Source organism: Stegostoma tigrinum, chromosome 5 (assembly GCF_030684315.1).
Source record: "Stegostoma tigrinum isolate sSteTig4 chromosome 5, sSteTig4.hap1, whole genome shotgun sequence".
Lineage (NCBI taxonomy): Eukaryota > Metazoa > Chordata > Chondrichthyes > Orectolobiformes > Stegostomatidae > Stegostoma > Stegostoma tigrinum.
Genome location: NC_081358.1, coordinates 108,128,773 through 108,153,588, shown reverse-complemented (window position 1 = coordinate 108,153,588; position 24,816 = coordinate 108,128,773). Strand labels below are relative to the sequence as shown.

The 24,816-nt window shown below is 40.4% G+C and overlaps 1 protein-coding gene across 14 annotated transcripts in view; it reads left to right on the top strand.

Annotated features, from left to right (window-relative positions):
* The window catches only part of adgrb1a (adhesion G protein-coupled receptor B1a), a 572,033-nt gene that overhangs the window by 300,586 nt on the left and 246,631 nt on the right, over window positions 1–24,816 (top strand). For all 14 annotated transcript variants that reach the window (XM_048528814.2, XM_059646190.1, XM_059646188.1 and 11 more), the window contains 3 exons: window positions 2,089–2,164; window positions 15,921–16,023; window positions 18,584–18,627. In XM_048528814.2, the coding sequence (XP_048384771.1) occupies window positions 2,089–2,164; window positions 15,921–16,023; window positions 18,584–18,627 (223 nt within the window). The remainder of the gene's footprint in view (window positions 1–2,088; window positions 2,165–15,920; window positions 16,024–18,583; window positions 18,628–24,816) is intronic.

Here is a 24,816-nt window from a genome sequence, read left to right as displayed (position 1 = left end):
TTTTGTGCTTGTGTTAAATTAAAATGTATGCAAACAAATCTAAGCTGACAAACATGCTGCGTACTCCTTTTTCTGATGAAGAGTCTAGGCCTGAAATGTTAGCTTTCCTGCTCCTAAGATGCTACTTGGCCTGCTGCTTTCATCCAGCTCTACACCTTGGTATCTGCATACTCCTATGCTCTATTTCACGGTTGGGCATTGCTCAGTTTAATTTATCAAAAAACTGAAATGATTTAAATTGCTATTTTGTCACAGATATCTTTCAGTAAAATCTTCCTTTTCCTTTTACCCTTTTAGCTGCTGTAGAGTGTCTTCTTGCACTGACATATAGGTTTATTAAATCTCTTGTTATAAAGCCCTGATTGCCCTTGACATCCTGAGATCTAGGGACAATAACATTCCACCTATATATTGGTTTCTATTGTCAAATTTACTTTGAGGACGCCTCTCAGGTGCTGCCATGAATAGAATGTTCTTAAAGTAGCAATTGGAGAGAGATGTCAAACATTTTCAATGACAAGGCAACATAATCCTTTTGTAAAGATACTTTTGAAATTCACACATTCATGATAAACTGGGACTGTTTTGTTTCTGTCAAGGTTGAGATTCCTTTACAATGCGATTTCTGTGAGCGCTACCTTTCATTTTCAATTTCTGCCAATTGTCAGGTTGGCTTGATGCTTTTGTGCTTATGTTTGAAGGAAATTGGAACGGAGATACAAAATCTGATGAAGGGTCCAGGCCCAAAATGTCAACTTTTGTGCTCCTAAGATGCTGCTTGGCCTGCTGTGTTCATCCAGCTCCACTCTTTGTTGTCTCGGATTCTCCAGCATCTGCAGTTCCCGTTATCTCTTTGTGAAATAGTCTGCCTATTTACCCCTACAAGTGAATGAAGAGTTTTCATTGCATTAAAATTTTCGCCTTTCTACGTTAATTTATTTTCAGGTTGGGCTTTGATTAGATATAAGTCGGAGTGGGTATACTGATTTCCCTTGTCCAAAATGTTTTAAGTTGCTGACAATAAAGATGCTCAGCAGAAATCAAAAGACAATCGAATTTAAATCTTACTTTAAATCATACGTAGGCATTTGCACAAACACATTGTGCAATATTGTGGTCAGATACCAGTTGGAGTACAATTTGAGACACTTAAAAGGGTTGAATGTTCAATTCTGTGTCCTAATCTGTTGAAAATGAGTTATATAACCTGTTGTGAATATTAACTAGGAGGCTAAGAGAACTCACCTGATCATGGAATCATGTCACCCCAAAATCTCTTACATGCAGAGAAGGTCTTGTTTTTATATCTGGTTGTAAGTACAGTACCTCTGACAGTGCAGCACTCAATATTATATTGAGATATCAATCTACAAATGTGTTCAGTGGCAAGCATTCTATTGAACTTGCATCCTTTCATTTAACCATCTGTTGCAGTTTTGAAATTTAAGTTAATTTAATTTTAAAAGTTAATTGGTATTGTTCATTTTACTGTTGTCTAAAAGAAGGCTTTTATGTTTTTGATGGTAACAGATGCAAATAAATTTGGCATCATATGCTATGGACAATGGTGCGAACGAATTGTAGAAGAAGCATAGGTAGTTCCATATCTTCCAAGTATGTAATTCCAGTTCAGTACTCCACAATCATTAAGAAACTTTGCTTAGACCTGCTCCATCAGTGGACAAATTGACGATATTAGAAAATATGGTGGTGTTGTTGCCATAGGTGAAGAGAGGAGAAGTGTAGATATAATGAGCCGTCTTCAAGCTTCATTCAGCTTTCCAAGATCACAGTTAAAGGACATGACTAAAATCGAAATTTGTGAAAGTGGACAATGTGATTTAACGAGTCCTGACAATGATTATTGAAGGTCAGAGATGAAAGAGAGCTGCTTAATGACATTTCCTCGTTTTTTTTTACAATTTATCCTTAGAATATATTCTTCTATGATCGTAAGCAGCCTTCACTTCTTTTTTGAGGGATGTTTTTAACCACTTTGAAATTGTGTTTAAGCTTGTTTTTAACAACTTGTCTCTGCTTTCCAACAATTGTTGATAAATAAGTGATAAAACTGTATTTATGTTGCAGAGCCGGATGATTCTTCAGTTTATGTGATAGGAACTGTTCTCTATAGAAACCTGGGGGCATTTCTGGATCTTCAAAGGTAAATCTGTTTTAGCTTATTCACTGGGCTTATTTTAAATGGATAAAACAAACAGACCCTATAGCAATGATCAAAGGAGTAAATGAGTTCAAATGTAGGAGATGAAAACTTGTAGGTTAAAAACCAGTAACTTGTGTTTATGAGGTAACACATTCTACGTTACTTCATACACAGCAAGATATGACACTGTGCTAAATGGTTGTTAAATTTTTGGCCTTTACTCGCCGATATATTTTCCTGAAATTATAACAAATAATGAAAGACTTCAGTGGAATTCTATCATTTGTTCATAATGTGTCTAGCTGGATGACAATCACTCAAAGGGAAAATTTCCCAACTGCAAATGTTGATTTTTATTAATTAATGTGCCTTCTCTTTGGATTATTAATATTTCCTACTAGGAGCATCTCAGATTTTTAAAAACTTTATTATGGCTATTTCTGTTGAAAACAAGTGCAGTTGAAACAGAGATTTAATAGGGGTACAATAAAAACATTACATAATTTTGTGTGTAAATATTATGATAGCAGCACTGTTTTCAACTTGTAGAAATGCCTACCTGAATAGAATGATGAAGGTCGACAAATGCTGGGAATTTCCTCAAAAGTTCTCCTGATCAATCACTGTAACTTTGATACAAATCCAGATTTGCACATAGTTATCAGGGTTACTACAGGGGTCATGGGGCTACATTTTACCAGAAATCAGCTGTGCCAGCTTTGGGAGTTTAATCGTGGTTTTCTCTCTGTGAGCTCTAGCATGTTGTCTCATGCTATCTTCCTGAACTCACTTCATATATGCCTCGCCCGTATGGGACCATGCTTTGTTGAATTTTTCTATCAGCCACACACAAAAGCACTGCCTATCCTTGAGACTTCCCTGACACCAGCACTATATCGAAGTCCAGCCATGCTCCTGATAAAGTGTTTGCAGCTGTCAGTTGGTAGGATCGGGATGTCCTGCTAGACAGTGAAGTGCAATGTTTGTTACCCATGGAATGTGACCTGATATGTTTTTGCCTGCTGTCCGAGTTGAAAGCCTAGAAGTCCAAGTGATGAGCTGGAGTCTCCAAATAACTGCTCTGACTTCTCTGTCAGAAGTCAACTGCTCTGTTGGGAACTATCGCCATTTATTTTCTGTCTGGTGGGAGTGGGAATGGAAATCTATATATCAATGAGGTGAGTTGATGTAACAATAAGGATTTTAATGGATTCAATGGACTCACTAGTGAGAATCTAGTCTCACCATTCAAAACCAAGTTGGAAATGACACAACAACACGCAACATCAGTAATCTCTACTTCTGATCTCACCCAACTCTCATGAACATGCCATGAATTTCTAACATTGTTCGGTGGCTAGGAAAATTCTGAACACAGGCTGCAACTGAAAGGGTAATAGAGATGGAAATCATTTAAAAAGTATCTGGATGTGCATCTCGTGCGCTGTAACCAGCAGGTCTATGGTCCGAAGGCTAGAAAATAAAATAAATTGAGTGGCTTATCCTGTCAATCCATAACCACTAACATTTTGAAGTATATGTCCCCATGGTATCCCATTAGTGGGCACTGTGGCAACTTCTAAGGAAAAGGAATATTTTCGAATGTACATCCTCCACTCCTTTATTCATCTGTTTTCCTGAATATATCAACATACAAATTAGGTAATTTGGCCCCTTGACACTGCTTCCCAATTATTATGACCACAGCTGATATGTTAGCATTTTGATTTCCACAATTCCATTTCACCCCAACAACATTTGATGCCCTGCCTTAATAAGGATCTATCTACCACAACCTTTAAAATGCCTAATGAACCTACTTCCACTATCTTCTGAAGCAGGGAGTTCTGAAGTTATATACCCTCAAAAAGAAAAAAATAAATCTATCATATGCAGTCGCTAATTTAAAATAACATCCCTTGTTCTGGACTTCCCCACAAGAAGCATCATCCTCTCCATATCCACCTTGTCAAGACCATTCAGGATCCTAGACACTTCAAACAAATTACAGTTCTAAACTGTCGTGAACACAAATCCACTCAACCTAGTCTCAAAAGACAACCCACTAATTTCAAGAATCAGTTTTGTAAACCTCCTCTGAATAACCTCCAACACATTTACATTCTTCCTCTAATGAAACCAAATTTGCACACAGTATTCAAAACTTGGTCTCATCACTGACCTATTTCATTGAAGGATAACATCCCAAACTCTACGCTCAATTTCTCTCATCATAAAGGATAACAGCATTTTTTATCACTTGCTGTCCCTGCATATAAACATTTGGTGAATTGTCATTCTCAAATTAAGTAGTCCTCTGCTTTTCATTGTTATTTTACTAGCCAGATGCTCATACAAATTGTGAACTCCCTACCTCAAAAGTTAGTAGAGGTTGAAACATTGAGTATTTTAAAGGCAGAGATTGTTAAAATAAAATCAAAGGTTGGATATTTAAAAAAAAATGAAAGAATTGTGGATGCTACAAATCAGAAATAAAAACAGAAATTGCTGGAAAAGCTCAGCAGATTCGGCCGCATTATTGAAGAGAAATCAGAGTTAATGTTTTGGGTTGAATGAAACTTCCTCAGAACGTTCTGAGCTTTTCCAGCAATGACGTTTTCGTTTTATTTCTCAAAGCTTGCCTGGGTGGATTAGTAAAAACAATGAATAATGAGAGTTGTTTTAAATATTTTAAGCAGGACCAGTGTTAACGAAGTGAGCATAGACTCTACAGAAATTGAGACTGAAAAGTTAATAACAGAATAGCAGGAAATGGGAAGTGACTGAGCAGGTATTTCACATCAACCTTCACTATAAAGAATACATGTAATATTGCAGAAGCAGCAATAATTCAGGAAATGGAAGGGAGGAAGGAACTCAGGAAAGTCAGAGAATTTGTACTGAGCAAATTGTTGTCACTGCAGCCTGACCACAGTACAGGTCCTAATGAACTTTGCCCTAGAGTCTTAAAAGAAGCAGCTAGGGTAATAGTTGAATCATTGGCTTTCATTTTCCAAAACACCCTCCATTCAGGGCTGTTCCCATTAGGTCAAAAAGTAGGAAACTACCGGCCAGTTTGTTTAATGTCTATCTCAGGGAAAATGTGGGAAGCCATTATTAAATAAATTGTAACATGACACTTGAATATGTTCATGGTAATTAGGCAGAGCCACATGATTTTGCAAATGGGAAATCCTGTTTAACCAATCTATAGTAGATCTTTGAAGAGGTAACACATGTTGATGGCACAAAGATAGGTCGGAAGAGTCTACAAAAAGCTATTAATAGTTTAAGTGACTGGGAAAAGATCCAACAAATGGACTATAATTTGTTAAAATATGGCGTTGTACATTTTGGCCAGAAATTGCTTTAAAAAAACATATACCTATATGGTGAGAGATTGCAGAACTCAGAAATGCTGAGGGATCTGGGTGTCCAGGTGCATGAATCATAAATAATAGCACACAAGTACAGCAAATAATTGGAAAAGCCAAAATAATTTTATGATTTATTGCAAGGTGAATGGAATACAAAAATATGGAGCACTGCCCAGGCTACATCTGTATACTGCTGCTAATTTACATGTTCATCTGTAATTATTTCACATCTTTCTACATTAGACACCATCTGCCCACTCACTCAACCTATCAATATCAGTCTGCAAAGTCATTATGCCCTCTGCACAATATATTCCCTTGCCTAATTTGGGATTATCTGGAGTCTCTCTCTTTCATTGACTCCCCTCGTCTAAGTCACTGATGTAAGTTTCAAAACATTGAGGTCCCAGCAATAATGGATGCCACTCACGACATCCTGGCAATCTGAGAAAGATGCAAGTTAAGTAAACTCTTTGTTATCTGCCAGTCAGACAAATATCTGTCCATGCTGAGGGTACTGAAGCTTACTGAGACAGAAAGCCACAACAATCGACAAGTCTCCAGTTCCATGCCAGTGTGGAATCTTCATAAGGGAGCCTAGTCTGCTCAATCCTTCCCTCTTCTGACATTCGAATATGAGCACTTTCTAATCGGGATCACCAGTTGGTGATTGTGGGCAAGCTGACTTTTCACCTCTCATTTCTGAAATCAGGCATCTAAATATAAACTGGGTTTTAGATCAGAGACTTTTGCTGTCATTGCCACACAATTTTGTTCAATATTTTGTTGAACAATTGGAGAATTACTTTCAAAAAGAACAAATTGTGTGAAGAAATTTTACAATAATTGCCCTTTGTTCTGTTAAGTTCCTTTTCCAAGTAAATACTCCTGAAATGAACTCCCTAAATGTTTCAAACGCTGTCACTTATATGCTTACTGTGGTGCATATATTCAGCAAGCAAAGCAGTTATAGTGGCACAGAAAGCCTGGCTGTCATTACTACTGCTATTTAACTGAGATGCATGAACATTGTATCTGATCTGTTACATAGCTGTCATCATGGAGAAGCAGCCTTATTGCCGTATTCCACCAAGGAATACAATTGAGAAGAAATGGATTTTATGATGAACGAATGACAATTAGTGGAAAAAGATGATTCGACCTGCTCAGCTTGAGTCATTACCAAAGGAGATTTCTTTGTCTATTGTGTATCAGATCATGATTTTATCCATTCTATAAGGTCACCCAGTTTTCGGGTTTCCATTAATCATTTCTGTTGATTCATTTGTATTCAGTGCTGATCTTGTGCAGTGAAATCGTTGGTGAGTGAACACAGCTTGAGTCTGTGCCTTCATTTATTGATCAAATAGCATGTTAGAAGAGTATATATAGGGAGTTACTGGACTGGAGCGCATGAAAGGACAAAGGGAGAATTGAAGAATACTGATATCATCAAATCTCAGAGAAAGACTGTCACACTTGCATTGACTACAGCCATCATGGCTGTTGAGTACATCATTATTGACTGCATGAGATGACATTGAGGTAAGGCCACAAATGCCTCTTTATGTGCCTGAATAATTCTCATGGGTAAGCTGTTCAGAAGATCGATGAAAGGCTCTTTATGGTAATGAATGTAACATTTTAATGTATAAGCTGTAAAACTAATATATAAAAGCAGTTGCTGGTAACATGAAATGAAAAAGAATCACCAGAAACACTTGGCAAGACTTGAGAGAAACCAAATGTACAATTCAGCTTGATGAGCTTGCCTCAAGACTGAAACATTGAGTGGTATTTAATTGAGACATCCCCCAGGCATCTCATCTGCTGCCTGAAGAAACAGTCAGAGCCTTGGTTGGCATTTTTCGGGAATGTCTGGCTTATTAAGTGCAGTAAGTGAACAGAAGTGGGTATTTCCAAGGATCATCAATCAAGTCAGAAGCTCTGTTTAACAATAGCGTCACAGTGGGAACTGGCTGCAGCTGGTAAAGCACCCACTCTGGAATCATTGCTGCATCCTGTTGTGTGAATCAAAAAATAATAGAATCATATAGTACAGAAGAGACCATTTAGCCCATTGAGCCTGCATCAACAAAAACTTGTCTAAACCTACGCAGGTCCTACTTTCCAACTAAGGCCCATTGCCTTGAATGTTAGGACACGTCAGATGCTCATCCAAGTTCGGGTTAGGGTTAGGGTTTGTGAGGTTTCTCACCTTAACTACTCTCCCAGGTCATGCATTCCAGATTCCCGCCATTCTTGGAATGAAAACGATTTTCCTCAATCCTACTAAAACTCTTGCCTTTTTCCTTATAATTATGCACCCCCTTGTTATTGATCCTTCAACTAAAGGGGACAGCTGCTTTCTATCCATTCTGTTCCTGCCCCATAAAACGTTATGTACCTGTAGCAGGTTCCCCCTTAAAGGTCCTCTGCTCTAGAGAGAAACAATGCAAGCTTATTCAGCCTGTCTTCATTGATGAAGTGATGCATCCTAACAAACATCCTGGTGATAAAGGGAACTGCAGATGCTGGAGAATCCAAGATAACAAAGTGTGAAGCTGGATGAACACAGCAGGCCAAGCAGCATCTCAGGAGCACAAAAGCTGACGTTTCGGGCCTAGACCCTTCATCAGAGAGGGGGATGGGGAGAGGGTTCTGGAATAAATAGGGAGAGAGGGGGAGGCGGACCGAAGATGGACAGAAAAGAAGATAGGTGGAGAGGAGAGTATAGGTGGGGAGAGAGGGAGGGGATAGGTCAGTCCAGGGAAGATGGACAGGTCACGAAGGCGGGATGAGGTTAGTAGGTAGGAAATGGAGGTGCAGCTTGAGGTGGGAGGAAGGGATGGGTGAGAGGAAGAACAACTGCATCCCAAAACCAGCCCAGCCTGTCTCCGCCTCCCTAACCTGTTCTTCCTACACCAGTCTTTCTTTCTACACTTAGTCTAATTCCTTGTTTGGTTAATATTGATAAAGAATGAGCTACCCATGCATCATAAGAATAAGAGGCACTTATCTTCACTTCAAAATGTATTTATTGCATGACCACAATCCATGCAAGTTACATCAGTTAATGAGGACATAATAACAAAATATATCAGAAGCCCGAGGTGACCTTTCTGAGCCCATTAAGATCAAGTGCTCAACCTCAATGTATAACATTATCAGATTGGGTATAATGGTACGTAGTTTCAAACACTACCCTTTCAGATCTTTGGCTTTGTTGAACTTGATTTTGATTATCAATCATTTACCTTTAGGACAATCTTTTATCCCTTAGATGTCCTTCATAGATGGAATTGTCCCTCCAAAACCCAATAGTTGGTTCCGTACCTTATGTGAAAGAACCTGAATCTCTGGAACTCCCTTTTCAGAGAAACATTCAGTTTGTAGGTCATGGAATTGCATCACAACATTATTTGGACAATCATTAATCTTATCAATGCCTATCATGGGGGACTGCTGCTCTGTTGTTACAAATACTTTGGTCTTTGTGACGTGCTAAAAATTTCAGACAAGGAAATTTCTTCTAGTTGACTGTTTTTTAACTCAGCAATTTTGGCCTGTCTTTCATGGAGTTGTATGTGTGGGGTCTCCATTTTGTTCAAGCAAATCTTCACTTTCAAAATGCTGCTCCATCAGCATTGAAAGAATGCACAGTTTTTAGTTCAAATTGTTGCACAGTTGGCCATCTTTATTCACCATCTGTCTACATCTTCCTGATGAACTAAACAATTTCATGTCCTCATTCATGGTACTGGAACAGATAGCTGTTTACTCAACATTATTTCTGCCAGTAGTAGCTGTAATGCCCTTTTAGAAGAAAAAGTATTGAAATGTTCCTATTCAAATTCTGTCATCTCATCAAAATCTGCTGTTTTAAATTGTTTTTAAGTCTATGCTTTTGCTGTGGTATTTTCTCATGTAATTACATCTGGTTCCCTTTTTGTGTGCCACCATGATCAATATGTAGACTGTTTACTGGTCGTAGATTGTTGTCACCAATCTTCCATTCTCTTTGTTTTGTTTTGAGCATGACTAATGATTAGTGGCCGAAGATACACCAATGCAGCATATCTACAGAAAGTATGCTTTTCTTCAATAATAAGGAGGTATATTGCACGCTCACAGTATATTAAGCTCTATTTAGAGCTTAGCAAACTGGTAGAAATACATCTGCTCCCTCTGAAACATGGAGTAGAGCTCCTCAACTCCACGCACAAACTATGTATAACATTAGTAGAGCGGATGGAATCAATGTAACATGAATATTAACTCTTTTAAAACCATTACCTTAATACAGCAGATACCTGTCGGGTCTAGCAGGGATATCTGAGGCCCAAAAGAGCAGGTAATGTCTATACGTTACTTGGGGCAATTGGGTGAGAACATACGAGTAACAGATAATCAATATGGTTGTAGTTTTATGAAATGGGGAAAATATCAAGATAGTTGAAATAAAGGTCTAATTAGAAAAATATATAGCTGGACTCTATTGAACAAACCTTTTAGCGTCTAGTTTAAAAGATTAAACAGCTGTGGATGTTGGAAATAGAAACAAAAGCAGAAATTTCCGGGATAACTCAGCAAATCTGGCAGCATTTGTGGAGAGAAAGCACAGTTAAAGTTTTGGGCCCAGTGACCCTTCATTATCAGAGTGTATTCAAGCATAAAATAGGACAAAGAAAATTGTGGGGAGATATTGTATAAGGTTGCAAGGTTATGAAAGGGTTTTTTTTTCTGTGAGTACCTTGAGCACCACTCACAATAATAATGTCATATGGGCTGGGTCAGTGAACAGTTCAGTACCTAAAAGGAGAAGACCTCCTTTCCGGATCTTCTTCATAGTCTCTATAACAATGTTTATCATATCAAGTGGTAAGTGGTACATAGTTTCTATCACACAATAAACTACATATTGTTTAAGTCAAAAGCCTCTTCTAGTTATACTGTCAAATAGTCTCCCCTCTACCATACTACGCCAAACAGGTCCTGTATCATCAATGTGGATGGTGGCAGCAAATCTACATTCTCGTTTGCAATAGCACAAAGAGCTCATCCAACATGATAAGCAGAGGTTACGGATGCTCATACAACAGGAACTATTTCTACTGTCTTGACTGGTAGTTAAATCCACAATTACTCTTCCAGTAAAAACAAATTCCATCTGATTTCTCCCCTATTCCCTGATTAATGTTTATTATCTGTCGTGTTAACCAGTTTCCTTAGATTGATTTTGGGCTTAAATCATTTCATCCGTTGTATGTAATGAACAAAAGAGTAATAAAACAGTAACAGTGAACAATGATACACACAGCCACTTTAGTCAGAACTCAAACTGTTAACAGTTGAAAGGCCAGAAGCAGTCCTCCCATAAATCCCTGCAGCAGCTACGGTTAGTCATCTTTACTCAATTCCAGAAACACTGATTTACGGAAAGGTTGCCCTTGGTTGCAAACTGTGGATGGGCTTTTGATTGATGATGCCTTATCCACTACATGATGGTGATGTGACGCTGCATGTCAACTAGGGGAGATGCAATATCACAGTGGATTAGGGGAGAGAGAAAACAGAATAGGAGGAATGAAAATAAGAATAATGAATTTCTCTGCATGTACTTCCAAAACTAATGATCCACCATTAATTTTGGCTCATACGTACTTAAGACCTGTTGTAGAAATGTAATAAGAAGGCACAAAAATAAAAACGGATGCGTGAAGCAATGTAATATTGCATGATGTATGCAAAACTGTAAATCTCTATTTTACATAGCATGCACAAAAATGGAATACAATTTTCAGTGGATTATAGAAACAATTCTCAAAACACATCCTTCCTTTCAGCTGAAGTAATTTTAACTTATGTGCCTTCATAATAATGGGGGCAACTCCCTTTGCCTTTCATCATTTGGTTTAAAACTCCTAATGATTTGACTGTTAAAAACAAAAACCTGTGTTATGATATTGCTGTAATACTTAATGTTAACTCCCAGAACCAGGTGGTGTGAAATTTAGATGGTTGCCATAGTAATTGGGCAAGCTAATTATAAATCAATGGAAGTCTTTTGAATGCCATCTATAGCATTGTGTGGCATGGTGACAGGCTTGTTCCTATGACGTGGGTGCAAAATTTTAACACTATAAGGAAAAGAAATGTAAGAGAAGATGCAGCATAATAGACGAAATCAGTTGTTCAAATCTATACCTAATCTTGTTGTTGAAGTAATTATTTAAAAAGAGAATCATTAGAAATTTTGCATGAACTGCTTGGTGATGTTATTACACACTGTGGAGCAGGTGGGTCAGAGTAAATGATGGGCAATGGAATTAAAGAAACATTTAAAAGAAGGGAAATTTTAAGATTGTGGGTGATAAACATGAAGATTATTGAAAGGCACTATGTGAGGATGTGATCTTAATTTTCACATGAAGAAATCAGCAGCTATGACATAATGCATCAAAGAGTTAGTTTTTGCATTGTCACATCGATTTGGCTGAAATTTTAGACTTTTCAAGGACATGTCTGGAGGTCATGGGATCTAAAAATGGTTGGATAGTGTGGGTAAGGAGGTGATTCTATCAGGCCATGAATATTCCATTAAAGAATTTTTAAAAAAAATGTCCTTGAGGCTTCTTGAGGACATTGCCCTGAAATCTGTTGGTTTTTAGTGGGCATGTGGGATACCTCTCAATCCACAAGACCCTGTGAAACAATATTGGTTTACCAGTGACAGATAGCTGGGATTGTAATGCAGAGACCTAGGTAATGTTATGGGCACCTGGGTTTGAATCCCACCATGGCAAATGATAGAATTTGAATTCAGTGATAATCTGGAATTAAACGTCTAATGGTGATCGTGAACCCACTGTCATAAAGACCCAGCTGGTTCACTAATGTCATTTACGAGAAGAAAATCTGCTGCCTTGATATGGTAAGGCCTACATGTGACTTCAGGCTCACAGCAATATGGGTTACTTTTAACTCTGAAATAGCCTTTCAAGTTGAAGGGCAACAAGGGATATAAATGGTGACCACATCAAATGGATGATTTTATTTTAAAGTCATGGCTTAGAAGAATGGGAGGGAGGTCTGGTCATGAGACTTTTCCCTGCATGTCCAATGGTCCTATTGGTTTTGCCCCTTCATATATCTCCCTTTCATTGCTGGCAACCGGGAACGGAGATAACTTCATGCTTTCCTCAATTCTACAGCAACGCCTATCTCTGGAGGCTATGATGGGTAGACAGACAGCCTTGTATTGATCTTCCAACTTCTGTTTAACAGGTTCCCCAGGCTAGATGCTTCCTGTAAAAATGCATGTTTGCCTTGCTTCCCAATGTCAGCAGTAATGGATTCCCAACTCACATTTCATCCCAACGGCATGAAAAACACAGGAATGGAAATCTTGCCAAATGACTCCAGCTATTTACTCTCTGAACAATGGAACTGTCTGAATTTAGATCTTGAAATACCTTTGAGTGGTGCTACTAGCAATGACACACATTGGACAGCATTCCTTGGCTGTGTTGACTATCTCCCTTCTCACTTGGATGGTGAGGAGCAATTTGGAATCTTCTCTGGGCATCTCCCACGTCAGATTGGATGCTTGTGGGTTGGCTAACCTCAACATTTATCTCAAGAAGAAGATTGAAAAGTGAACAAGGAGGTTCATGAAGATGCTAACTGCTGCAAGGAAATATGAAATACAAAGAAGGACTTAATAACGTATATTCTTCTCAGCAGAAAAGCACAGATTGAGCATTAAAGAAATAGCAATGTTGATAATCATAAAAAGTTAGGACAAGTTAGAAAGAAACAGTTTGTTCCCAGTAATAAAAAGGAGCAAGGACGATGGAGGAATGTGATTAAATTTAAGAGATTTAGAGCTGAGGCAGGGGAAATGCCTTGCAACAGCTGAGAATTATGTGAATTTCAGATCTGGGATTAGTGACTCAAGTGGAATCAAGGTTAAATTAGATAGCAGATGAAGGGTAAAGAGGGCAAAGGAATATAGGATCAATAGCGAATAAACAGAATGGTAACACCGATATATACTTGTAAAAGTGAGATCAGTCTCATTTCAGACAATTGTAGTAAAATCAATGCAATTAAATATGTGTAGCATATGTTTCTAATTTGGAATGCCATGTTGGGAATGAAAGTAAAAACCAAAAGAATGCGGATGCTGTGAATCAGGAGCAAAAACAAAGTCGCTGGAAAGGCTCAGCAGGTCTGTCAGCATCTGTGGAGGTGAAAGCAGAGTTAACATTTCGGGTCCAGTGACCCTTCCTCAGAACTTTGGGAATGAAAGTACTCTGGTGTAGGATACTACTCTGGATTAGTAAGTCTAGCTGTCAACTAATTGTTCTATTGTTTGGTTGAGCTGAATGGGTTAGATTTTGCTAGACTTTAAGATGCAAAGAGCGGTTAAAATGCCATTTGAGTTTCGTAATGGCAGGGATCATACCGACTTGACTGCCCACTTATTGTACACAGCCAGCCAATTTAAGTCTGTTACTTTTTGGGCTGTTAGCATTTTGCTGGTAACAGCACTGCACTCTGCCATATGACAAAGGAACCAACACCGTGCAGCTTTTCTCTTTATTCCTTCATTGGTCATTGCCCATCCCTAAATTGTCCTAGAGCTTAGTGGTTTGCTAGGTCATTTCAGAGGGCAAACACACTACAGATCAAGTATCACAGTAGGCCAGACCAGATAGAATGACTAATTTCCTTCGACCATTCTTAAAGCGAGTTTTGAGAAGATTTGTAGCTCAGGTTGAGTTTCTGGATGTGAGAATGCTCGCTGAGCTGGAAGGTTAGTTTTCAGACGTTTCGTCACCATTCTAGGTAACATCATCAGTGAGCCTTCGGCGAAGCCTTCGTCGGAGGCTCACTGATGATGTTACCTATAATGGTGACGAAACGTCAGAAAACTCACCTTCCAGCTCAGCGAGCAATCTCACATCCGGAACCATTCTTAAAGGTTATTACCTGAGGTTTTAAAACAATTGATCATACTTGTCATGGTCACAATAACTGAGGTTAGCTTTATATCCCATATTTTTCTTTATTTGGTTGAATTTTTAAATTCCATCAGCTGTTTGGTGGGATTTTAGCCCATATCTCCTTATTATTAACCTGGCTCTCTAGATTACTATTTCAGAGACATTATTCCCTTGCTGGCATCTTCTGAGCTTCCCAGGATGGGAGACAATGAAGTTGCTGTTGTGTAATGTCGCACAGTCAGCATGTCAGCGTATCTTTAAGAAAGTTGCTCCTAGCATCATCACTGATCATAGCATACGACCTCAGGGAAGAAAATCCTCATACTTTCTCTTACCACAGGATCATTTCAAGCATGATGGAAGCATTCTTGCATTACTGGGGACGTGCAGCTCAATGCTGCTCTTTGCTATAATCCAATAGCATAACGTTAACCCAAAGAGTGATGTTTCTGTGAATGTGATGTTGTAAGTAACAGCTGATTGTAATCAATGGTTTGTTAGATTCTTCAATACCATGATATCCATCTGTCACATGGGAAAGTATAAGCAGCAGCTAAAAACACCATACTGGAGGCAAAATCACATCAGTTGGAGTCAGAGGACTCATTGCCGTAGGAACTGGGAGTTCTCTCTAATTGATGACATGAGAATTTACAGCGGAAGTAGGCAAATCATCCCCTTGAGCCTGCTGCACCAATCAATTTGATCATGGAAGATGGGCATCTTGGCCTCAGGACTATGTTCTTGCCTGCCATCAGCAATGTTTGAAACCATGACTGATTAAAAATCTGTCAAAGAGGACCTTTCTGTTTGCGCTGGGATGAAAAAATGACGCCTGCTTGCCCGGGCATATTAAAAAGTCTTTTTTTTTAACCATCTCTGCCAGGTCATCTCAAAATGGCCACAGCCTCATTACTCCCTTGCTGTCTCAGCAGCAGCCACTTCTCACGAGGGTATTGTTGAGGTGGCAGAGCCGCTGCCCTTCACTCTTATTAGAGCAGCAGGGTGGCAGTGCTTTCTCTCTCACCTACCGGGCTTTTTCATTGCTGTCTCCTTGTTGTCATATTGCGTGCAAAGCTCTGTCACCACCCAAGAAACTCCTTAACTCCAACCCCTTGTTCCTTCGGAAAGAAACACAACTGTATTAGGGCACTCAGTCAGTCAAAGTCACAATGAGACTCTCTGCCCTGTTTATGGGAGATAGACAGAAATGTTAACAGGACTATTTTATGTCAGCAACTGATGCGGAAGTTGCCAGTACCATAGTCCTGGAATGTAGCAACTAATTACTTTTATGCTTTGACTTAATAACTTTTACATCATCTTTGAAATCACTAACTCTTTGCTGATCTTTGCTTTCAATTTTAGGAATGCCACAGTGCTGAATTCCAAGATACTGTCTGTCATTATGAAACCTTCTCCAAAGTCTTTGGCCAACCCTTTGGAAATTGAATTTTCTCATTTATATAATGTAAGTTGTGCATTCAAATCACACTCAGCGACAAAATGTTGTTATCCGCAACACTTTGAATCAGCTTCATTTAGAATTGTCCCCAAGCGCAAATTTTATTCATAATTGAAAATGAATGCAGTCTTTAAAAATAACATTTCACAAAGAAAATAGTTTTTAAGAAACAGCCTTTGGTTAATTACAAGCAACTGGAATAGACATTTACCTTGGGTCCCATGTGGAAAAGGTTACAAGTTATTTCAGTCTTGCCAAATAAACAACAATATTCAGTGCAATAACATTGAATGTACTTTATTTATTCCTGTCCAGTGTTCCTGCAGATTGAAACAACTGCATAAATTTCTGCACCTCACAGAAGTGGACTATGCATGTGACACCAGGATGTCAAATAGTGATTCATTAATTAGGTCCACCCCTCCCCCCAAACTGTCAATTATTACAGCATAATGAAATCCACTACACATCCATTTTTTTGAGTATTTCATTTAGATATTAAATGTACTTTACATCCTGTAAATGTAGCCATTATGATACCTACATTAGTTTAGCCTGGGATCACATTACGGATTCTGCTCACTTATCGGAAATGGCTATTAAGAATAACATCAATCCATGAAGGAGCTGTTAAAGCAAAAAGCTTTTCGACTGTTTGTATTTTTTTCTTCAATTCCCATATTTTCAGTACCTTATTACTATTTTCTCATTGACATTAGTAAATTGTAGTTCAGTTCACAATAAAACAACTAAATAAATCCAGAACAAAAAAAATCACTAAAAGTGATTAAGTCAGTCGGTTTTCTGGTGTTACTTAGAGAAAGGAGGTCAACCATACTTACCTGACCTGGGCTTACATGTGAATCCATGGTCTCTGTCATTGACCCTTAACCACCCTGTGAGATAGCCCACTGGCTGTACCTGGAAATACATGGTGTGCTGACTTCCATTGAGGGGGTGGATACATATAATTAAATGAAATGGCAACGATCCCCTAAGGACTCACAGCCACTGGGATTTTACCCATGGTGAGAGAGGCTGTTGCCAGTTATGGAGGTAACGTGCAGTAAAAGGCTGTGACCTGGTGACCAGGCTATATATGTTGGAGGAACCCAAGAGTTGTACCCTGCGCGAGGTTCCCCTTCTCTCCAATCCGTCCCAGCTCCAACCTGAACTCATCTGAACTTTGCATACTTTTAAAGATACATTTTATTCTTATTAGGGACTTGTGTAAGTTGAATACTTTTTAAAACTTTGTATTCCTATGCTAGACTTTTTTAACACTTTCTATTCTGTAACAAATACTTCAGTATCTAGGCACCCCGTACCTAAGATGGTGCCAAAGAGGCAACATTACAAACTTGTCACTGCGCTTGTTCAAGAGCATGTGACAATAAAGGCTATTCTATTCTATTCTATTTCCAACCCCAGCAAACCTTAAAATACACTGATTCCTGGATGCATTAGCATTTCACCTTTGAGACTAGATATATTGCACCATTCCCAGGAGTATTACGTAAAAATTAATTCATGGGATGTGGTCTTCACTGTCTGGGCCAACATTTGCTCCCTATTCTTAATTACCTTGGAGAAGGTGGTGGTAAGCTGTTTTCTTGAACTGCTGCAGTCCAAGTGATAAAGGTATAACCACAATGCTGCTAGGAAGTGAGCTTCAGGATTTTCACCTAGTTAAATCTTAAGATGAAAGGCAGGAGATTGAGAGGGGATTGAAGGAAAAATCTTCTCATCCAGAGAGTCGTGGGGGCATCTGGAACTCCTGCCTGGGAGGGTAGTTGTGGCAAGTAAACTCACAGCCTTTAAAAAGTACTTGGACAAATGTTTGAAATGTCACAACATTCAAAACCATGGGCCTGTTGTTGGAAAGTAGGACTAGTGTAATAGCAGTATATTTTCAGTGGTGTAAATTTGACAGGCCTAAGTCCCTCTGCGCACTGTATGATTCAATGATTTTCAAAGGAGCAATATAAAAATCAAACTGGGACAAGCAAAACAAAACTTGGAACATCCTCAAGTTCCATTTCAAATAGAGAACTAATGGCCATTAAATGGGTTCACCAAGGACTCACCTCCAACTATTATGCTGCGGGGCACAGATCCATCTTCCTTTGTGAAATTCAGTCCCATGACTTTGTCTAACAGCAGTCACAATTCTCGGGAACCATACATTTGAATTCCTAGGTTTTTCGGAACAGTCTGAGTTATGGGAATATCTTCGCTGGCAGGGAATCCACCCAGAGCGATGTAGGGGTGCTAAACTCAATGCTTCTGATAGTGCAGTTCTTTTTAGGTACTAGTCTGGGTAGCTGCTCATATTGACTCTTCTTCTTTGATTTTCCTTCCTGTGGAGCAAGACATTTTCATCAAGAGTGGATCTTTGAAAACTTTTGTCTCATGATGCATATAATCTGAATTGACAAAACAATGGATTAGTAATTGACGAAGAATTGGCAGGGATTTCGGCTGTGCAAAGTTTATTGTTTACATTTAAGTGTATTTTCTTGGGTAGACTCAAACCAATTTTAATAGGTTTCGTTTTATTTAACAGGGCACCACGAACCAGTCATGCATTGCATGGGATGAAACAGACACGTAAGTTGTTAAACATGTAAAATGTAAAACACATTAAAAATGGCTTGTAAGGAAACGCTTTATAATCGGCTCGAAGTTTTAAGAATCAAATTCACTCTAGCAAAAATATTCAATGTTCGCTAAATTTTATCAACAGCCCTATTGAATTCATTTTTTGTTCTCCTTGCTGAATTTCCTTTATTTTTATTTGCTGCCCTCCTCTGCCTAGTGTGCTGATTGATGCATTGGCAACGTTATATGTGTGTCTCTAATTCCCTGGTGTCAAGTCCAAGCTGCCATTCTTCCCATGTGAGCCTCGGCAGACAGTGTCATATTCATCATCAAGAGCAAGAAAGCCGAGTCTGATCTTGCCCTTCATCAGCAATCATATTTGCAACTCCCAGCCAGAACTTGAACTGATTTTTGTTCCCCTTTCCAGCTGTGTATATTGATCAATTCAGTCCGCCCAAATCAGCAATCATACCTGAGACGCTCAGTATCACATGGGCCAGTACGTTTGTCATAAACCCATCAAAGTGATTTGCTCAGTCTAATTGTTGTGATGTTTGTGAAAACGTGGTCACTTTTGTATGATTGCATCTTTATAGGTGTTGCTCTTTTGGGTATTTGAAAGTTACTCTAAAGCAAAAGAAAAACATTTGACAGAAAAGTTTGAGCTTTAAGCCTGCAGCAGGGAGTTTCAATTGTTGTTCAGTTAGCAATTGTATTTTTACTCATTCAGTCGATTTTGCTAAATTAATTTGAGTTTCATTGCTTTTATGTGAACTCCATGTCAGGAAATAGAAGTGCCACAGAACGAAAATTTGAGGCTCATGAAGCTCGACTGCTCATTCAAGACAACTCTGTTGTCTTTCCTGATGATGAGTGAATTGGCCTGAATGTAATAGCTTGACTCAGTCGATAGCTTTATCTACCCTCAGGATTCAAAAGTCTAATTCCCTTAAAGTGGGTAAATAAAGCAATACAGTTGAGATCAAACTATTTGAACTCTTTCCAGTTCACGAGAATAAATTGAAATTGAACTGGCTATTTTTTTGACTCACTGACTGAAAAATTAAATTTTGGATGATATCCATATGAAATAGCAGTGGTCTGGGCAAATAAACTCTGAAGTTTTGGCAGTCAGTATTTGATTTATACTCAAATCCAATTATCATAATAAAACAAAAGCTGACTGCTTTCCTGGCCATTTTATACTGTATTTGAACATAATTTTTTTGGCTCTTTTTCCTCCCGTTCATTTTATCCATTCCATTTCTTCTCCTCCTTTCTCTTCTGAAGATTCAGCATATTGAAGTGTACATTCCTAAGAAAAAAACAGCCCTCTGGTATGCCAGCCTAGTGGTTATTCTTCATAAGTAATTTGACCCTGAAAGGTACAATATTATGCATGCCCAAAATCCACATGCTCTTTTCAGCATCGATGATGAGAGAGATCACAAAACTATATTTTATTGCCAATCACTCCAGTTGACCTATACCAGCTCCAAAAGTGTTCTAGAGGATATTTATCATGTATAAAATTAATTAAATGTCTCTTTCCCGTTCCCAGCAGCTTTGTTGACAATACACTTGGAATAGGGCTTGTCGAACATTAGTCCAACATTTCCCATTTTGCTCTCCATGTCTCCTATCTATTGACTTTAACTCCTCAAATCATTCAATTCATATGAGAGTAGTCAATGTGGCAGCCAACACTAGTTTCGTGAAAACAAGGCAGGTTATTATAATTGCAATGCAGTAAGAATATTCTTAGTTTTTAAAAAAATTTTCATCCTTAAGGCCTCAAACATAATGTAGGAAAAATATCCCATTTTAGGTAGTAGATGTGCTCCTAGAAATCACTATTTATATCAACATTGCCTCTGTTGAAATAGTTTTAAAATCAATCCTCGAAAGAGATCCCTACAAAATGGTCAGCATACTGTCATGAAATCAGTTAACCCTACACACTCTTTTTTTGCTCCATTGCTCAACATGCCCAGATTGACTGAGCTAATTTTCCATCAGGTTGGAGAACTTATTCAATTACTGCACAGTTTGTCAGCTTGAGTCCCATCTTCCAGTGGACCCAGTGAACACTCCTGATGATGGGGTGCTGGTCAATGCCATCTTGTAATAGCACACCCTTGTGGCAATTGGTATAAATGTGTGTGCGAGAAAAAAATGTTTTGGATTTGGTGTTGAATCTTACATCGTTTTTCTTACAAAAATTTTACATTTAGCAAAATCAGATCTTGAGCTAAAGGCCATTTGAACTACTGAATGGATTAACAACCGAAGAAGACTGCAACTTTAGTTATTATCAGGAGACTGTGATTGTGTGTCTTTTGATGCAAATGTGGACTGACTTCAAATGATATTCATTAGTAATATTACCCTCAATGTTCCTGATAATCTAGCTGTTAATCTGGCAGTGAGAAGAAGGAAAACACTGATAATTCCAATGAAAACAGACCCACAAAGTACTTCTTTTTTAACCCTGGGATGTGTGTTCCTGGCTGAGCCAGCATTTATTGTCTGTCCCTAAATGTTAAGGGTCTACCATATTACTGTGAGTCTAAGGGACATGAGTTAAACAGAATGACAAAGTGTGGCGCTGGGTGAACACAGTGGGCGAAGCAGCATCTCAGGAGCACAAAAGCTAACGTTTCGGGCCTATACCCTTCATCAGAGAGGGGGATGGGGTGAGGGTTCTGGAATAAATAGGGAGAGAGGGGGAGGCGGACCGAAGATGGATAGAGGAGAAGATAGTTGGAGAGGAGAGTATAGGTGGGGAGAGAGGGAGGGGATAGGTCAGTCCAGGGAAGACAGACAGGGCAAGGAGGTGGGATGAGATTAGTAAGTGGGGAATGGAGGTGCGGCTTGAGGTGGGAGGAGGGGATAGGTGAGAGGAAGAACAGGTTAGGGAGGCAGGGATGGTCTGGGCTGGTTTTGTGTTGCAGTGGGGGGAGGGGACGAGCTGGGCTGGTTTTGGGGTGCAGTAGGGGAGAGGGAGATTTTGAAGCTTGTGAAGTCCACATTGATACCATTGGGCTGCAGGGTTCCCAAGCAGAATATGAGTTGCTGTTCCTGCAACCTTCGGGTGGCATCATTATGGCACTGCAGGACGCCCATGATGGACATGTCGTCTAAAGAATGGGAGGGGGAGTGGAAATGGTTTGCGACTGGGAGGTGCAGTTGTTTATTGTGAACCGAGCGGAGGTGTTCTGCAAAGCGGCCCCCAAGCCTCCGCTTGGTTTCCCCAATGTAGAGGAAGCCACACCGGGTACAGTGGATACAGTATACCACATTGGCAGATGTGCAGGTGAATATCTGCTTAATGTGGAAAGTCATCTTGGGGCCTGGGATGGGGGTGAGGGAGGAGGTGTCTGGGCAAGTGTAGCAATTCCTGCATTTGCAGGGGAAGGTGCCAGGTGTGGTGGGGTTGGAGGGGAGTGTGGAGCGGACAAGGGAGTCACGGAGAGAGTGGTCTCTCTGGAAGGCAGACAAGGGTGGAGATGGAAAAATGTCTTGGGTGGTGGGTTCGGATTGTAGATGGCGGATGTGTCAGAGTATGATGAGTTGTATCTAGAGGTTAGTCGGGTGGTATGTGAGGACGAGGGGGATTCTCTTAGGACGGTTATGGTGGGTGCGGGGCATGAAGGATGTGTTGCGGGAAATGTGGGAGACATGGTCAAGGGTGTTCTCGACCCCTGCAGGGGGGAGGTTGTGGTCCTTGAAGAACGCGGCCATCTGGGATGTGCGGGAGTGGAATGCCTCATCCTGGGAGCAGATGCGGTGGAGGCGAAGGAATTGGGAATAGGGGATGGAATTTTAGCAGGGGGGTGGGTGGGAGGAGGTGTATTCTAGGTAGCTGTGGGAGTCAGTGGGCTTGAAGTGGACATCAGGCAACCAGCCAGAATCTGATGTCCACTTCAAGCCCACCGACTCCCACAGCTACCTAGAATACACCTCCTCCCCCTCAGCCCCCTGCAAAAATTCCATCCCCTATTCCCAATTCCCTCGTCTCCGCCGCATCTGCTCCCAGGATAAGGCATTCCACTCCTGCACATCCCAAATGACCGCGTTCTTCAAGGACCACAACCTCCCCCCTGCAGTGGTCGAGAACACCCTTGACCGTGTCTCTCGCATTTCCCGCAACACATCCCTGACACCCCGCCCCCGCCATAACCGCCCTAAGAGAATTCCTCTCGTCCTCACATACCACCCGACCAACCTCTGGATACAACTCATCACCCTCCGACACTTCCGCCATCTACAATCCGACCCCACCACCCAAGACATTTTTTCATCCCCACCCTTGTCTGCTTTCCAGAGAGACCATTCTTTCCGTGACTCCCTTGTCCGCTCCACATTCCCCTCCAACCCCACCAAACCCGGCACCTTCCCCTGCAACCGCAGGAAGTGCGACACTTGCCCCCACACCTCCTCCCTCACCCCCATCCCAGGCCCCAATATGACTTTCCATATTCAGCAGATGTTCAACTGCACATCTGCCAATGTGGTATACTGTATCCATTGTACCCAGTGTGGCTTCCTCTACGTTGGGGAAACCAAGCGGAGGCTTGGGGACCGCTTTGCAGAACACCTCCGCTCGGTTCGCAATAAACAACTGCACCTCCCAGTTGCGAACCATTTCCACTCCCCCTCCCATTCTTTAGATGACAAGTCCATCATGGGCCTCCTGCAGTGCCACAATGATGCCACCCGAAGGCTGCAGGAACAGCAACTCATATTCCGCTTGGGAACCCTGCAGCCCAATGGTATCAATGTGGACTTCACAAGCTTCAAAATCTCCCCTTCACCCACTGCACCCCAAAACCAGCCCAGCTCGTCCCCTCCCCCCACTGTAACACAAAACCAGCCCAGACCATCCCCGCCTCCCTAACCTGTTCTTCCTCTCACCTATCCCCTCCTCCCACCTCAAGTTGCACCTCCATTCCCCACTTACCAACCTCATCCCGCCTCCTTGACCTGTCTGTCCTCCCCGCGCTGACCTATCCCCTCACCACCTCCCCACCTATACTCTCCTCTCCACCTATCTTCTTTTCTCTCCATCTTCGGTCCGCCTCCCCCTCTCTCCCTATTTATTTCAGAACCCTCTCGCCATCCCCCTCTCTGATGAAGGGTCTAGGCCTGAAATGTCAGCTTTTGTGCTCCTGAGATGCTGCTGGGCCTGCTGTGTTCATCCAGCCTCACATTTTATTATCTTGGATTCTCCAGCATCTGTAGTTCCCATTATCTCTGATCATGAGTTAACCAGATGGGTTTTTCCTGACAATTGACGACGTCACCTGTAGACTCTTAGTTCCAGATTTTGTTTTCAAATTGAATGCAAACTACACCATCTGCCAAAGCAGGATTTGTGCCCCAGACCATTACTTGTGTCTCTGGATTAATAGTTTAATCATAATAGTACCAGTATGCCATCAGCTCCGATTGCTACGAAGCCCTTGAGAATTTGATGGCCATGCAATAGCAAAGACAGCAGTCTGTTAGATTTTATATAAGCCTGATCAGTGCTCCAGGCCCAAAGCAGTGGAGATTGCTACAGTTATTAGCTTGGCACACAGGATACATCACCCTGTGAGTGTATTGGAGAGTTTGTTGCGGTTTTTAAAAATGTTGTCTACCCATTGTAATTTTGAAGAATTTCAAGAGGCAGCATCACAGGACACATTTGCAGCGAGGGCATTTGCAGTGAGTTGTTGACATTAGAACCTTAACTTTCTGCATAACTTGCAAATCACATTGTGCATGGGTGTGGTGTGCTCTTGAGACATTTTGGAGGAGACTCACCAGGATGATGGCTGGCCTGAAGTGACTCATTTCTGAAGACAGGATAGGCTGGGGTTGTTTTCTTTAAAGTAAAGAAGGCTGAGAAGAGAATCTCGTTGAAGTGCACAAAGACCCGTGAGGCACAGACAGGGTGGATAGGGAGAAGTTTTTCCCTTTCGTAGAGGGATCAACAACCAAGTGATACTGTTTTATGATAAGGAGCAGGTGGTTTAAAGGGGATTTTAGGAAATATTTCTTCACCAAGAGACTTGTGGTTATCTGGAACTCACTGCCTGAATGAACCACAAATGTAGGATAGCTCAAGACATTCAAGAACTACTTAGATGAACACTTAATGCATCATTATATTCAAAGCCAAGGGATGGAAAATGGGATTAAAAAGATGAA